The sequence below is a fragment of the Poecilia reticulata genome, linkage group LG23, assembly GCF_000633615.1.
Source record: "Poecilia reticulata strain Guanapo linkage group LG23, Guppy_female_1.0+MT, whole genome shotgun sequence".
Lineage (NCBI taxonomy): Eukaryota > Metazoa > Chordata > Actinopteri > Cyprinodontiformes > Poeciliidae > Poecilia > Poecilia reticulata.
Window position 1 is genome coordinate 184,300 of NC_024353.1, and position 17,155 is coordinate 201,454.

The 17,155-nt window shown below is 36.6% G+C and overlaps 2 protein-coding genes across 2 annotated transcripts in view; one reads left to right on the forward strand and one right to left on the reverse strand.

Annotated features, from left to right (window-relative positions):
* Nucleotides 1-5,788, reverse strand: part of rab3ip (RAB3A interacting protein (rabin3)) — a 14,316-nt gene extending 8,528 nt beyond the window's left edge. Inside the window, exons 1-2 of the mRNA XM_008400326.1 lie at nt 5,632-5,788; nt 1,061-1,126 (exon numbers count right to left, since the gene is read on the reverse strand). Of these exons, the coding sequence (XP_008398548.1) occupies nt 1,061-1,063 (3 nt within the window). The 5' untranslated portion in view covers nt 1,064-1,126; nt 5,632-5,788. The remainder of the gene's footprint in view (nt 1-1,060; nt 1,127-5,631) is intronic.
* Nucleotides 5,789-8,059: 2,271 nt separating this feature from the next.
* Nucleotides 8,060-16,338, forward strand: proser2 (proline and serine rich 2). Its single transcript, XM_008400328.2, has 4 exons — nt 8,060-8,124; nt 9,753-9,916; nt 12,481-12,733; nt 12,834-16,338. Exons 2-4 carry the CDS (start codon nt 9,839-9,841, stop codon nt 14,231-14,233), a joined length of 1,731 nt encoding a protein of 576 aa, XP_008398550.1. The 5' UTR covers nt 8,060-8,124; nt 9,753-9,838; the 3' UTR covers nt 14,234-16,338.
* The last annotated feature ends 817 nt before the right edge of the window (nt 16,339-17,155 follow it).

Consider the following 17,155-nt stretch of genomic DNA (forward strand, 5'->3'; position numbering starts at 1 on the left):
TTCCAACTCCCTGCTTCACGTTCCAACTCCCTGCTTCACATTCCAACTTCCTATTCAGCTGCAGACAAAACGCTGAGTCAGCAGTTGATCCTTTCATGACTGCACATGAAGAAAGATGGAAAAACTAGCAGGTGAACCGCCGACCTAAAGTCTGGCTGCTTGGGAGCAAAACCAGAAGAAGAAACTTAAAAAACTGAAACTAATCTGTGGAAAGCCGACGGATAAAAATGATCCGTTAGGTTTGGAAAAGTTGGGAAGGAATTAATGATTAATTTCATTTTCTAGACTCAGAATTTCCGATTTTTAATTTGACTTTCAGACAATTTTCACAACTGTTACGGCCCTGGGCCTTAAGGGCTGGGCTGCAGGTGCTGCTTTTGTCCGTCCTTGTGCTCCTCCCCTTTACAGGTGCTGCTGATCAGGTTGATTGGGAACGCAGAGTACTTAAACCTGACTCTCCATCTTCTGGTTGCCTTCGGCGTCCACTCTGCCACTTGGCGCTTGTGGTGTTTTGTTGCCAGGCCTCAGCTCCCTTCCTTTTTGCACATTTGCGTTCGACTTTGTTTTGGCACTTCAGCACTTCCATATGCACTCATACAACACATCCAAGCGTTTGCATTACACCACTGATATCCACAATCCATTGTTGTTTTTGTTAATATTCATTTTTCTACACTTTAACCCCTGCATGGTCCCCCGTTTTGTTATGACCAATCGTAACAACAATAAAAATATTTATAAAGAAAAAGTGGCAACACTTTATCTGACTGACGTGAGCATGAAGGAGTTTTTATGAATGTCTGTCATTCGGTACATGATGACACTTTTAATGCAAAGTTGCTCTAAAAGTTGCATTAAAAGTCCCAACGTAGCATTATTTTGTAAATAATGACACTTTAATGCAACTTTTAGAGCAACTTTGCATTAAAAGTGTCATCATGCACCGATGGCAGTCATTCATAAAGACGACTCCATGCTCTGCAGACGTTTTTAAACTGGTTTGGCTTCAGGCGAGACAGCAGGACGGACACTCAGGTGGACTAACGGACAGAGACGGTACCATGTTCAGCTCTGGATGGAGAGTCCAGCAGGTTCTGGTTCCAGGTCAGCACCAACAGTCCTTCACCTGAGACACACAGAGAAACCAGTTACTGTCCCAGTTTCAGCATGCTGGGAATAAAAATCCATAAATGAATCGATCCCGGATCCAACAGCTGCAAACGCTGCTTCCTGAATCCTCCTGGTTTTGTTGTTGAGCAGAAACAGGTGGGGGAAGGTGGAGGCGGCTGTGCTGCCCTGGGTTTCGCCTTGCAGGCAGCATCATGTGATTAATGGCGTTTCTGCAGGAGCCTGACAACCAATATTCTGATCCACTTCCATTTTCCTGACTCAACACATCGAAGCGGCGCAGAAACATTTACTGTCATATCAGAGGCTGCATGTGTGCAGAAACCATCCACCTCAACTTTTCTCTGCCCTGCCCTTTTTGCCCTTTCTCTTCTTTTTAACCCTTTTAGCTTTTTTTCTTTTTCCTTGTAATTTTACCCCATTTTATTTTTGCCTGTTTTTCTACTTTTCCTTTTGTTTTTTCCCTCTCTTCCTTTAATGCAGTTAAATGATTTTTCCTCTCCTCGTCTCAGAGCCTTTCTAACAAACAGAAAAACATTGGAAAGTCAATCTGGTGGCATCCAGAGAAACTAGAAGAACATAAATCGTTCCAGCTCTCGGCCTCCACCAGATCGTCTTTAATGAAATGGGATAAATTCAGTTAAATGAATCTAAACTATAAGGATTTACTTCATGTCTGAACTGCTGGTTCGAGTTTTACTTCATGACTAAATGAATTAGTTTAATTATTCACAGAGTCCAACAGCAGATCCTTTGTAGTTCAGGGATTGATGAGGCAGTAAAACTGTTTCTGGGAAGTTAATGGGGAAATGAAACATCCCAGTTCAGGAATGTTTATGGTGTTTATAACTAAACCGGTTTGTCTCTGCGGTTCAAACTCCGGCAGGAACTCAGACAGGAAGTGGAAACCGGATCGACGGCGGCTCTATTTTCTGCTCCACACCGGTCTCACCTGACGGACAGGTGGGAGACGGAGCCGCGGCTAACGCCACGCCTGCTAACGCCACGCCTGCTAACCTTCAGCTGGGAGCAGCACGGATTTACACCTGCTCCTCAGCTGGGAACCAGGAAGTGTCGGAGCGATCTGATTGGCCAGCAGGTTCCCGAGTCAGAGCAACGAAACGCTCCGACAGCAGCTGCACAAAAATTAAATATAAAAAAATATTGTTAAAAAAGTATATTTTCAAGAAAAATCATAATCTGAACTTCAAAGTTTATTGAATTTTTCACATATTCTGAATTATTCTGATCATAAATGTATTTATTTTATAATACTCCACATAATCCCACTGCAAAAATGAAAATACATTTTAAAATAATTTATTAGGAAAGATTAAATATGTTAAATAAATACAATTCTTTGATTAAAAACCTGTCTAACAGACTCTAATCATCAATGTTTGTCTTATTTTATTCATTAAACTTAAAAAAGCTCAAATCAAACCTGTTAGAAATAAAATGACTATTTTAATAAAAATAAAAATAATTACTTTGCTTTACGTTATAATAAAACCATGACAAAAATGTAAACAAATTTTAAGACATTATTATTACTAATAGTACTCATTACCTATTTAAAATGTGTATAGAATAAAACAAAATATTTTAGTTTTTAATTTTATTTAAAAAAATAAAATGAAAATTCTCAAATCAGAGCTTTGGTCAAAATAAAAAAGCAAATATAGTAGAATTGAAAAATACTCACTTTTTAATTGTATTCCACTTAATTCCACTACAAAAAATAAAATAAAAAGATTTTATTATTATTTGCTAGAAATTATTTTACTTATTTCTGAGTTAAACATATTAAAAATGTCACCTTCTGAATAAGAATCAGATAAATACACTTTTATTTTATTTCTTACAAAAAATGAAAATTTTTACTTTCAAATTTTTGGCTATTTTTTTTATTATTAAAACCATTAAAATGTTAAAATAAGATCCAAAGAGAACAGGGTGATAATTAGTTTCTAAATTGCTTTTTATTTTTTTAAATATCTCCTGACAATTATTTAATAGATTTATTAAATTAATCTATATGGATTTAATGCACCACATATTTTACTGTATGTCTGTTTTTGCTGCATTTTAGACTCTTTAAAATATAATTTTTATTTCTGACAGAACCTGAAATAATAAAAAAAAACTTTAAATGCATAAATGTTATATTTGAAATAATCAAATAAATGTAAATAAAATCAGCATTAAGTCGTTTAAATCAGGCCCAGGATGCTGAAAACCTGCGTAAAAACACACCAGCTGCCATGACGGTGACACGCGGACAGCTCAGGTGAAACGTCACCTGTCTGAAACCGACCAATCGCTGCTCTCCTTTCGGCCCGTCTCCATGGCGACCGGTCCTGGAAAGCCGTGGTAACCAGACACTGCCGATCTCAGATCCAGTTACTGGCTCATCCCGACGCTCGTCTATTTACCCGCAGTTTCACTTATTCACACCAGGCAAAACATTATGACCACAAACAGCCGGAGGCAGCAGAGGGAACGTCAGAGGGAACGTCGTGTCCTTTAAACGTCACAACGTTCACCCTGCGCTGCTGCTCCAGGAGTCTTTACAGTTCAAACAACAGCTGAACTTTGACCCCAAAACTTCAGGGGAGTTGAGAATAAGGCAGTTCAAATCATCAGGACAAAAGAGCTTATCCCCTACTCCAACATCTTTCTAATCATACAACCAGAGATTCAATTAGAAGCTTGTCTCAATAAGCAATAAATTAATTAATCGCACGATAAATTAATACGAATTCAATAATTTTCCTTTGTATTATTTAGTTTTTCTCTTTCCACCAGAAACTGGATGATTAAAGATTTCAGTTTGGCGTTTTTGATCTCAACTATATCCACCAAGTTGATTTACAGAAACTTCATTATTCATTTTATTTATCGTTTCTCTTGTTTATTTATTTCATATATTCAAAATGTCTTCCATTTATTACATTTTAAATCTTTGACAATGTTTTCTTTTGTCACCATATCACTTCAGCTGTTTCAAAACAACATTATCGTTTATCGCAATAACTTCTGGGACAATTTATCGTCCAGCAAAAGTTGTTATTGTGAAAGTTCAAATAATGCCTGAACTTTGACCCCATAATTCCAGAGGAGTTGAAAAGGAGAGAGGAACAGCAAGTTCAAACCATCATTACAAAGATCTTATCCCCTACTTCAACATCTTTCCAGCCAGACAGACTTAAAGAGAAGCGGCTAAGCATGTCTTAATAATCAATTAATCACATAATAAATTAAAACAAGCTCGATAATTTCCATTTGCATGATTTATTGTTTTTCTCTTTCTACCAAAAACTGGATGACAAAAGTTTTTTTTTTAAAGCACAATTTTGTTTACAGAGACTTCAGTATACATTTCATTTGTTGTTTGTTAATTTATTTTGGGTATTTTAAGTGTCCTCCATTTATTAGAATTTAAATTTTATTGATCTTTGAAAATGTTTTCTTGATTGATTATGCCATTACTAATTTTTTTTTGTCCAGTAAAATATTATAATGAGAAGCTTAGAAGCAGAAAAAGCAACTGATGATGTCATCTAGGAAGTTTTACTGTGAAATATCGTCTCTGCTAACTGGATGTCATAGAACAACCATAAACAGGCTTCAGTCAGAGGCTTCTTTAGATTTGCTGCAAGACTGACTGCTGCTGGAGCTCCTTCCTATCTACAGCCTGACCAGCTACAATGACTCTTTGTAAATACTTACATAATATGAGTTACGACAACGTTAAATTTCCCTTTGAGATCCCAGACAGGTGTTGTTTAACAGCAGACACTCACCTGGCCAGGAAGCAGCTCTGAAGTCAGCTTCTGATTCAATAAAATAACATTTCACCTTTTAATAACCGATCTGAATCACCGTCAAAATCCAAACACATCCACTGGTCAAAATTAGACTATTATAAATAACTAAGTGCAGGCTTGAACAGTTAATTTATATCTACTTTAACCTTTAAGGAGTCGATTTAAGGTGCAGCTAATCGACCTTTTCGTGTTTCCATGACTATAATTAAGGTTTCACATATCATATATTGTACTTTAAGGAATATTTAATCAGCTTTAAATAATCCACATCAGGTTTAACCAAGTTCATGTTAAATTTAAAGATATAGCCGACTAATAGCGTAAAAAAAGGGTGAAACAGCCCTTTAATGAGACGGTATGAATCATATGCTAACTTCTGCAAGCTAACAGGCTACTGTCGGTTGATATTAGAGCTAGCCGGTGCTACCTGACACCAACCATGCATGGAAGCAGACTCCGTCCATGTCAGACATGTTAAACCAACAACAAAAAAGCGCTTTGTCTACTTTGTATTTTGCGCAAACAGAAACGCAAAACGACGCCGTCCGATAATGAGCGTATACGGCATCATCATCATCATCATCCATCGGGAGATGCTAACGGGCTACATTGTTGTGTTCAACCGGAGAAATAAAACAGCTCCGGTAACCGTTAAAGACAGCCGAGCACTCACCGTGAGGACAGCAGCCGGGCGGAGGGTCTGCCTCCCGGTAAGCTACCGGAACAAGCCGACAAACAAACAAACAAACAAACAAACAAACACACCGGAGCGGCTGTTGACGCAGAGGCTGACGGGAGATGCGTTTGAGGACGGCTCGGAAAACAGATGACTAACTGTCAGGATGCAGTCAGACTGGACTTTACTGCACTCCTGTGTTGGGTTTTAGGAAACGCAGTCATTCATTTACAGTCATCCTCTTTTGTAAAATTTTGCAATTATTAAATACATCAAATAAAAGTAAGATTTCAATTTTAAATTCAGGAGTATGAAAAGAAATAAATGTTAAAACCACAACCATTTGATGTGACTTTAATCCCGCAATTCTGTATTTAATCTGAAAATGTTCTCTGAATTCTTCCTTTAATCTCAGGACCCCCGCATTAAAATCAGAATCCTCTTTTTTATTTTAGTTGCTGGCCTTGATCCGATTCCGTAACATTTAAATATATGATACTTAATTATTCATTTCATTCTAAGATATATATATATATATATTATTTATACGTGAAATACTGTCAACAGGCAAACCATTTTTTAAATCCTTGCCATGTTTTAGGAGATATGAAGTAAATTATTGAGTTATTTTGTTTTCGTTAGTTTCAGTTTTATCAGACTCAACCAGCAGAGGGCGCCAAAGTTACACTAATGCTGGGAACAACAAAGGTTTCCATTCATTCATAAGAAAAACACAGAAATGTTCGGCAAAGCACAGACATAACAAAACGTCCAGAAGGATTTGGCATAAAATCGAATGTATTTAATGAGAAAAACAATCAAAACATACAAAAAAAAAATTCAAGTTTAATAAAATTAGATTGTATTTAATTAGATTTATGGGTTTGATCAAATAAATTCAAGACAAATCAAAGGTGATTTCTTTGCTAAAATCTTCACTACAAGCTTAAACGATGTGAATACCTTATTTAATATAATAATCACCAATGTATTTGTCTCAGAGAATATGCATATTATACAACAGAGTATTAACAAGATGAGTACATTTCCACCAAAAAAATTCAGATCATTAATCTCAGAAATTTTCCAGAAAAAAAAAACAAGGAAATTTATCAGTTGAAAAGTTGAGAATTAGTACAAAAAACAAAAACAAAAAAAAATTGAAATTAAACTCAGAAATACATGTTTTAGAAAAAACTTTTGATTTTGAATTTGCTAGAAAAACTGAAAATTTGAGATTAAAATCAGAGAATTTCTAAAAAATAAAAAAAATAAAAGTTAATTTCTGAAATGAAGGATCCAAAATATGCTTGAAAAAAACTCAAATTCTGAGATTAATCTCAGAAAATATCCAGAAAAAACAAGGACATTTCTAAGTCTGAATATTCCAGAACCAGGCTAGAAAAAAAATTAAATTTTTAGATTAATCTCAGAAATTTTTCTAGAAATAATTTGGTAATTTCTGTTTCAAAAGTCAACATTTTTGCCTTTTGGTACACAGAAATTTCCAAAACATTTTCTAGAAAATTTATGAGATGAATCTAAAAATTTCTCAGACTTTTGCTGAAAACATTATTCTCCTTTTTCTTAGTATGGTGGCGTGCCGTTTATCTGCCATGTTGTGAGTGGCAAATTTGACTCATTAACCAATATCAATGTGTTTAGAAACAGAGTTTTCAAAGAAGAATAAATATAAAACGAAAGAGTTTTCAATTTAACAGCAAATCATTTTAGTAACAATTTCCTGATAAAGTTTTAAGTCTTGACCTGAATGTTTGGGTGCAATTAAATAATAGGGTGATTAAACCCAAGCTTTTAGCTCAGCAGCACAAATAACTATGAAAACACAAAAGGAAGCATGTAAGAAAGTTCCCTAGCAAATGTCATGTTGATAAAGATTTTTTGTTTGCAACTTCAAAGAGTATAAATAATTTTCAACATGTAATTTTTAACAAAATATCAGTAAAAACCATTTTTTTCCATCAAAACACTCCATGTACATTAATTTAAAAGATTTCTGACTAGTTTTCTCTGTTGAATGAACATATTTTTAAATCTAAATCTGCTAGAAGAAGGAATAATTTCAATATAAAGTGTATGACATGGATCAAATAATTCAAAATTTGTTCCCACAATCTTGTTCTGCGTTTGAATTTTTGTTTGATGACATGAAAATAAAAAGAATTTAATTTGGTTTCATTTGCAGCAAAACTTGAATGTCCAAGTGGCTCTGAACCCAACCCAGAGAAATAACTTTCCACTGTGTCACCGTCACCTCCCAACTACACCTGAATGAAACCACACACACACACACACACACACACACACACACACACACACACACACACACACACACACACACACACACACACACACACACACGCTGTGGGCGGAGTTTCTTGGTGGTTTAAGATGGTGTGTTCAGCTGGAGGCTCACACAGAGACGGATTCACGTTCCTGCTGCTGCTTTTATTATGACTGATCTGTGCGGTGAGTTTTTACTGACTTTGTACTGGAAGAAATAAAAATGTTATTATTTCAAATGTAATTTCAAAGATTATTCCTGAAAACCAGAGTTATTTATTTGCTTATTTGTAATTTTCACTCCTGTTTCTGCTGTTTTTATCTGACTGTGACGTCTTCACAGGACAAATACCTCATTAATTTAATTAGATTGTAACTTTCTGCTAAATATTTTACAGGAACCTTTTCTAAACAGAATAATCTGTTTGCATTCTCTCAATAAAAGTTATTTAGTTTTAGTTTAGCTATTCTGTGGGATATTAAACCTTGAAAACCTAAAGTATAGAAGCCCAAATAAAGAAAAGTAAAACGTTTTTCATTCCTTGAAAAATAATTTAAATTTTAATGATTTTTAATGATAAATTGAGTTTTTAATGAAAAATACAGTTTAAATGAGGGCAAACTTTGACAGATTTTAGAGAAAACAAACTGTATAAAAATATAAGTTGAGTAAAAACAGCTCATCTGTTTCTTTCAGTGCTTTTTAAAAGCATAACCTGAAGGTTTGGTTTTCTTCTCTGGATAAATATCCACTTAATGATCCACTTGTTTCTATTTTTCATCTTGATATTTGAGCTGCAGTCACTCACTTCTCTGTGGAAGTTTCTCAGCGTCAGATCGGAATGTGTCGCTGGTTTCGGCCTCATTTGGAGCCGGTTCTGCAGCCGCCTGTAGTGGGTTAACTGGTCCATCAGGTGGGATGCTGAACCGGAAACATCAGACAGAAAGTCACCAAACGCTGCGAACATTTCAGACAGGAAATCTGCACTTTGCACATTTATGCAACAGAGATAAGCGTATAAATCCCAGAGGACTGTTAAAGATTAAACCTGCAGGTTCCAACCTTTTACCAACACAAACTTCTCCCATAAGTCCAATTAACACTTTAATCTTTTATTTTACCATAAAACATTGATATTACCTTCACATCTGAAGATTTAATATGAAAGTACTGCTTTTAAATAAAAAAAGAACATGGATCCTGATCCTGTTACTTAAGGGATATAAATATGAAAATATGTTCATATTGGATAGAAAAAAGGAGGAAATTTCCACCAAAAACAACAATTTTGAAATTGATCGCAAATTTTCTAAAGTTAAAGATTGCGAGAATGAAAACTCAGAAATTATGCAATTAATCTCAGAAATTTTCTAGAAAATTTGCAGAAATTTCTGAACATCAAAAGTTAAAAATGTGCAAGAAAAGAACTCACAAATTTTAAGATTAATCTCAGAAATTTTCTCGAAAAAAAAAAAAAAATTCTGAACTACAAAGTCAAAAATGTTCAACTTCTGAAACTCAGAATCTCAAAATTTTAATTATTTCTTGGAAATTTTTTGACATTCCAAACTGAAAAATGTACATTTCTCTAGAAACTTTCTGAATAAAGTGTACTTAAAAACGTGTACTATATTTATATATTAGTCTATCATACATGTACAATTTTCTTGTTCTCATTTCTAACTCTTTAAATGTAAAAGTTTGTCGAGCGAATAGCTAAAATCCGCAAATACTTGAGATTTCCTGTGAAAACAATTTTAAACGCCTATTTTAAAAATTCAAACACATTTCATTCCCTTTACTGTTGCTACAGAATCGCTCAGAGACGATTAGATTGTCCTGATCAAAACAAAACCACAGGAAGACCAAATGCCAGCTGACCTTTAACCCCTCTCCAAAATGGACGTCCGTCTGCAGGGCAACTCTCAGCTCCACTACGGCGTCAACGGCGGCGCGACTCGAAACTCTGGTGCTGGAGTGAGTATTTCACTGCATTTGTTGTTTTTATGGAGGTTATAACTGATTTAATAAGAACAAAAAAAAAACAGAAGAGAAAAAAACAGTAGTAGAAGAAAAACAGAAGAAGAAGAAGAAAAACGGTAGAAGAAGAAAAGCCCCGCCTTTAGGTTTGCTAACAGCTAGCCAAGAATATTTGTTAGCTTAGCGGCCAAGAAAACAACAATATGAGCTTAAAATATGATTACACACTCATGATAGATTGTCTGTAATAAAAAAATATTATAACATTTTGGGACATATAGTGACTCTATTAATTTGAAATCCGTGCTTTTTATTTTTATTCATCTTTATTTTAGCTTAGCTTAATTTTTGGAGGGAAAGGGTGAACCTACACAGGGCTTCTACTCTTCTACATAATCTTTAAAAAACAAAACAAAAAAGTAAAAATACACTGAAACACAAGCATTTTTGTTTGTAATTCAGGATTTTAGTGCCAGCTAGTTATTGCTAAATGTGACCACCGCTACCCACCTGCTCCACTCTTCACCCATCAGCTAACATCCTGCTGTCATTCTACCCATAAAGCTTTACAAACTTATTTTTAACATTCTGTCAACTTAGTCTTATGTTTACCACTTTAATATATTTTTCCCTCCTGCAAATCAATCTTTAAAAATGAATTCTGTTCTTTCAGACAAAAGCTTGGCTGACTGACTCATTGTTTTAATTTGTAACCAAAGGCAACATTTAGGAGTAACCTTTAGATTTTTTAAACTAATTATAATAGACATGAGTATGTTTTGGTAAATTACTTTTCATAAGCTCATTTAATTGCAGTCAAACTGGTGAGTACCCAGATAGAGATGTATTTCACCTTGACGCTGCTCTATGTTTACACAATGCAATCAGTGAACATGAACTCTGGGAAATCACACCGGCTTATAACGACCAATTCCCATTGTTTGCCTTTGGGAATGATATTCATTATCAGCAGGCGAAACAGTCCAACCGGTTGAGCTGCAGTTTTCTGCATCCTGAGCTGCTTCACTACAATGGCCAACATTCATAACAGCTGAAACCAGCAGGCTGGTGTTTATCTGGCACTGCTTTCAGCTGGGTGTTGCTGCAGGTCCATATCTTCAAGGCAAAACAAAGCATGCAGTCATCTTGTTGGGGTGGTTTCCATAACCCTGGTGTCAGCAAAATAACCTTAACTTACTCTTCCATCTTAAACTGAAGCTCACTGCCTTGAAATGATCCAGATTCTCTCCAGTCTTGTGTGTCGTTGGGTTTGTTTAAACTAGATCTATTGATTTTTACTTGAATGGTGCATTCACTTCTTTCTTGGGTGTTGGTTTTTCTGGAAGTTGCAGGAATGTACGGTATTTGTTCCTTGCTGATTCTGTGTTTTTGCATTTTGTGTCAGTGCAAATAGATTTCACTAGAAAAGTAGAACCTGAGTAAACATATCGACCTACCATCCCTCTGTGCAGAACTGTTTTAGCTCAGCCATGTTAAGAGGTTTGCAGCATAAAAAGCCATTTAAAGGTAATTTATGTTTACACTTTTACTAGAACACTGCAAAACATTTTTTAAACCATTAGCGGTTGACTTGCTGGTGTGTAAGTCAACCGTTAGCCATGTTTCCTTTAGAGTTTTATTTTTTTTTGAAGTACTGAATTAGAAAAGTTTGATTGAAATGGCAAAATTTCAAATAATAAAGAGTTAATCTGCTAAACGGGAGACAGAATAAATTCTGACGTAGAAAATGTCCCCCATCCACTGCTGGGTTTGTTCCTTACCAGAGGTTCAAAATTCTAGTAATGTTGGTTTGCCAACCCCTCTTGGGAATTGTACATTATGAATATCCATAAATGTTTTCTCCGTTTATGGATATTGGTTCTGTGGAGTCCCAAGCTTTAGAAAACTTTATCCTTTCCAGACTGATAAATGCCAGATGTTTCTCATCTGTATTTCTTTAGACTGGCTAATGAAATGGCCAGTCTAAAGAAATAGATTCTTTAGAAATAGTTTTATACCATTCCTAGTATCAAACTAATTTTATTATATGTCTTTAGTGCTTAAAGTTTAGAGAAATGTATTATTTTCTTGGCTCGTCCTCCTAGTTTTTCATTTTAGATCATCAGTTTGGGTGAAGTCATTCTCAAATTTGACTTTGAGGCAAATCAGCCCTCCTTTGATAAAAACATATTTTAGTTGCATTACACATCGTCATACTACTTATCATAATCTTATGGATTATGATTAATTAGGTGGAGTTGATCGCTGTCGGGACAAAAAATGTGTCAGAGTTTTGCTGCTGAATATCTTGTGATGTTGTGCTGCTATGTTTGAACTAATAACATGAAGCTTAAGTAGGAAGAGACCAAAGTTGAGCTCTGACTTCACAACAGAAGAGAAACTGCCAGGTAGAAAAAGAGGTATAGAAGTTTTAGGAACAGAAACGGATGAAAAAGACGTTCAGCAGAAGAGAGACTGTGACAGATAACTTGGTTTAAAATGGTTTTTGTTTGGTATAAAAACAACTTTCTCAATGTTCTTCAATGTTTTGCCTTCTACAGGGAGACACTCTGAAGTTTCTGAGTCGAGAGGAACAGGAGTGCCTCCAGTTCTTTGAGGAAACCATTGAGTCTTTGGACGATGGTCTAGATGAGCAGCAAAGACTTGGCCAGAGGAGGCGCCTTGACCACAACAGTCGGCCTTTCAACTCGGCTGACGGACATCCAAGCCTGGCTCCGAACATAATCGACCTGGTCCACTCAGAGCCAGACTTGGTGCACACTGCAGAGCCAGTCTATAGCCCCTCGCATCAAGGTACAATGCCCCACTGGTGCTTGTATCGAGTCTAGAAGTGTTTTGATCATTTTGTACATTTTGGTGAACTGAACTGCGTTTTTTATCTGTTTACATCCAGATTTTTACCACATGTCCCAAACTCCTGAAAGCAACTTTGAGGCAAGTCCAAGGCACGACATGTTCCCCTCAGAGTACAACCCTCCTTTACGAAGTGCAAGCTTTGGGACGACAGACAGCCATTCCTCCTACCACCCTGCAGGCAGTGTCCCCACTCCAGTTTTGATTGCCCAGCAGCTTGCAGAGAACCAGGGAGATGGAACATCAAACTTGCATCCTTCGTCTTTGCTCCGTCGCCTTAGCATGGAGTCGGACAAAACACCCAGAGACAGATCAAATGTTTCTGCGAAACATGGTCCTCCTCCCTCATCAAAGCCTCATCACTATCCTCCAAATATCCACGTGGTTCATGGTGGAAAGGAGCCCCAAATACCAGGGGCTAACGTAAACATCCATGAGCGACAGGAGCAGATGTTGGCACACCTGGCAGGTACTTCCCACCCTCTGCTGCAAGATATAGAAGACGACACTCGAAATAGTCCATCCCGTAGTATTTCCTTTAAAGACCCAGAGCCAGATAAATCCAGGATGGAGGCCCTGTCAAAGCTGGGCTTGACAAGAGGCAGAGCTACTTCACTCCAAATGATACCCAACAACTCGCAGGATCCTCACAAAGGTCCAGACCCCAGAGTCTCATCGCCAGACCCAGCAGCAAAAATCAGCACTAACCTTCCACAACCAAATATGCCAGTACCCCCTCCAGTCTGCTTTAATGACCACAAGAATACAGAGACCTGGCCCTCACATTCCTTCAGGAGCCACGATGAAAGAAGCTCCCAGCTGGACCCATCATCTCCAACAATGTCCCCTCCTCCAGCTGACATCACCTCACCAGCGTTCAACACCTTTGGAGGGAAATCCATTGTGGTCCATCCCTCTTTATCCCAGAAGAACGAAGCTCCAACTACCCCCGAACCCCAAAACTTTCCACTTGCACCTTCTAACCCAACAGAGCCCAATCCTTATGGAGGAAAGTCAAAAGTCATGACTTCTGCCAATCCACCTGTAGAAAGGACCAATCTACCTGACATCCTGAGCTCTCATATTGACGCAGGGGAAACCATTCCTGCCAAGTCAGAGCCACCGGCCGTCGAGGCAAACAGGTTTGGAGGAAAGAGCCGAACCTTTGACCCCGTTTCTGGGCTATATCGGACTGCAGAAGGCCGACCTAGAAGCGTCAAACCTCCACCGCCGACCCCGGCCCCTAGACCTCCTCGGCAGTCCTGCCATGGCATTCCTCCCCAGAAACCGCCAGCAAGGGCCTCTTCTCCAGAATACAGGCGAAGGCCCAGCAGCATGTTCCGTCCTCAAGGTATCACCGTACAGTTTTGTGGACGAGGAGCCATGAACGAATCCCGCAGGGAGGCACTGAGGAGACTAGGACTGCTGAAAGACTCTTAATCAACCCTTTGCAGATTTACCTCTCAGTCTCCAACGACTGACCTATGATAACTGTGTCGCTTTGCTCATGGCAATGGTATGCAAAACGTTTCCTCTATTGTCTGAGAATGAGGTGTGTCTGTAGACAAACGGGCTTTTACAGAGGAATCTTGGTACTTGACAGACCTGAAGGGCCACTCCTCACCGACAAGCCTTAAAAAAATACTCAACACTGCTTTCTCGGAAAAATCTCGGCTGGTTCGGGATATTCTGTGAAATCTCATGAAAGACGCTGTGGACAATATGTCTGAGTAAGACACTGTGGGAGGAAAGGAAACGCTGTACAGGGGAGTCGAGGATCATTTTGTTTGTCTCAACTCTCTTTTTTTAGCTCAAATGTAAATATATTTATCATGGGTGAAGGGATTAGTTGCACATTTTCCAACCATTTCTCTGTCAGGTTCTTATTTGTGACCTTAAATTCTGCGCTTATCCGAATTATGTAGATTCCTTTCTCGTTTTATTCCATTTTGTTCTCAAACTGTTTCTTTAACCAACTTAAACATTTTGTCAACTGCATTTGGGAAACATGGTGGGATTGGCCATGTTTCCCAAATGCAACGCTAACTGTTAGCCAATTAGCAACACTTTGACAATCCTATGTTAGATTTTTAAACATTATAACAACATCTCAACAAAAGTAGTGCAAAACAATTTTAGTGACCAATTAAAAAAAACAAATGGAGGTAAAAATAAATAATTACTGTAGAAATGACCAGCTGTTATTAGGAAGGCAGCCATATTGGATTTTCAGATCTGATTTTCCAATTTTTCAGTTTCAGTTGATTTTTATTTTCAACATAAACTTGAAATTCAAACTTTAATTCAACCAGACAACTCAGTTAAGCTAACTGGTATTAACAATTAGCAACATTAGCAATACAGAGAAAGTATACATATATCCATTTAAATATAATATCTTTACTAACAGAAGTTGTAAAATATAATGTATTTGACCATTTTAATGTGAAAAACAAATGGAGGTGAAAAAATAGAAATAATTACTGTAGATGTGATCAGAGGCAGCCATTTTGGATTTGTAGATCCTACTTTCCAAATTTTATTTCTCCAACTTCAAATTGTACATAATATTTTATGAGCCAATTTAAGGATAAACATCTAAATACAATGTTTCTGTAAAAATAAGAAAATAGTTTTAATGATTTTTTTTTTCTTTAGATGTGCATTTTCAAAATATTCCCCATGGAGTAGTTGAAAAGTTTTGAAAAGATATATGTGTAAATGTGTGTGTCTTGTTTTTGTTTATGATTGTGAACCAACTGGGCATTTTAGTGAGCAGATTATTTTTCTTTTTTCGATCAAAGCGAAACTACGCTGCAGTTTTATTACCTCGAATGACTGAAACTTGCGGCATAAGGAGGAAAAACGAACAACGCAGTTAAAGGATTCTGCAAAATGCGTTGATGCAAACGTGCAATTTCTCTGGAGAATGTGGAGCTGGATGGTATTTTTACTCCACAGACAAACATCCCACTCAACCACAAGCTGCTGGAATGGGAATGTGGAGAGACTTGGATGCTTTTACCATGTGGAAGGAGAAATTTAAAAACTACTCTCACTGCGCAGAACTGCAGCTGTAAAACCACCAAGCCTAGAAATACATCGCGGGTTACTTCTGTGTGTTTGAGTCTGTCAAAACCTTTGTGTGTGTGTGTGTGTGTGTGTGTGTGTGTGTGTGTGCTGACTCCGGCCTCTGTAGTTCACCTACAGTAACTTTTGAAGTATATTTAGTAAATTTTATTTACGGACTCCGGTTCTCTGTAGCTCATCTACAGTCTTTTTGAAGTATCAAATGGTGCATAAACAGACAGAAGGTTATGACGATCTGCTGAACACACTAGGAGGAAATGTCTGCAAGCGAACACGAGCGTTTAACCTGAAAAATGGACGCAATCTGCCACGAGAAGCTGCTGCTAGCCTGAAATGTCCTTGTATGTATTAACATATCTACTGTCATTTTTACCCTTATAAAGTATAATAACACGATGTAAATATAATATGTTTTGTGTTGAATGTGGGAAATAAAAACCTTTGGTTTAAAGAGCTGCTGCTTCCTGGGTTTCAATTTAAAACCAAATTAGGTCGACTTGATGCTTCAGCTCTGAACAAAAAGAAAAACGGATTAAAAAGTAAAACTTTAAAATAGTTTAACTGGACTCTTCTACAACTGTTCACTGCAAAAATAACATCTGACTAAAGAGATTTGGTCTAGTTTCTTGTGTATCAGCTGTGGTTGTTTTAAAGTGCTTTATAAATAAAGTTGGATTGGAAATATCTTGGATTTGAAAAAGACAAAACTAACTTACGAGTAACTTCAGCAAGATAAAGAGGTTTATGTTGAGTCAATTCTTTAATATTGATGGAAAAATAGAAAAAACGTTGAAATTTGAGTTTGAAAAGTTGAAAATTTGCAACAATAATCTTAGTTTTCCAGAAAAAATAAGGAATCACGGATGTTAAATCAAACATCAAAAATAAACATTAAGTCACAAATTTTTGACTTTTGAAGCTCAGAAATTTCAATGTTTTTAAAAAAATTCTGACATTAGGCATAAAATTTTAGTGTTTTCTTGCAAATTTTTGACTTTGAAACTCAGAAATTTCCATGTTTTCTTTCTACAAAATTTCTGAATTTTTGCTAACAAATTTTGGTTATTTGAAATTCACCACAAATTTTTTCCTAAAATTTCAAAACTTACTCTCAAAATTGCTGATTTTTTTCTTTCAAATTTTCGACTTGAAGCTTGGAAATTTAATTTGTCTTTTCTAGAATTTTTTTTAATTTTTTGGTGGAAATTTACTCATTTTTTTCAATCCGAATTCACCTTAATGCCGTCCTGGAAATAATCTGACAGCTGAACT

What these genes read in the sequence shown, in the direction of transcription:
- proser2 (XM_008400328.2), top strand. Translation starts at nt 9,839, where the DNA reads ATGGACGTCCGTCTGCAGGGCAACTCTCAGCTCCACTACGGCGTCAAC. An exon ending in CTCGAAACTCTGGTGCTGGA is followed by an intron (nt 9,917 to 12,480) that starts GTGAGTATTTCA and finishes TGCCTTCTACAG; the next exon opens with GGAGACACTCTGAAGTTTCT. An exon ending in CTATAGCCCCTCGCATCAAG is followed by an intron (nt 12,734 to 12,833) that starts GTACAATGCCCC and finishes GTTTACATCCAG; the next exon opens with ATTTTTACCACATGTCCCAA.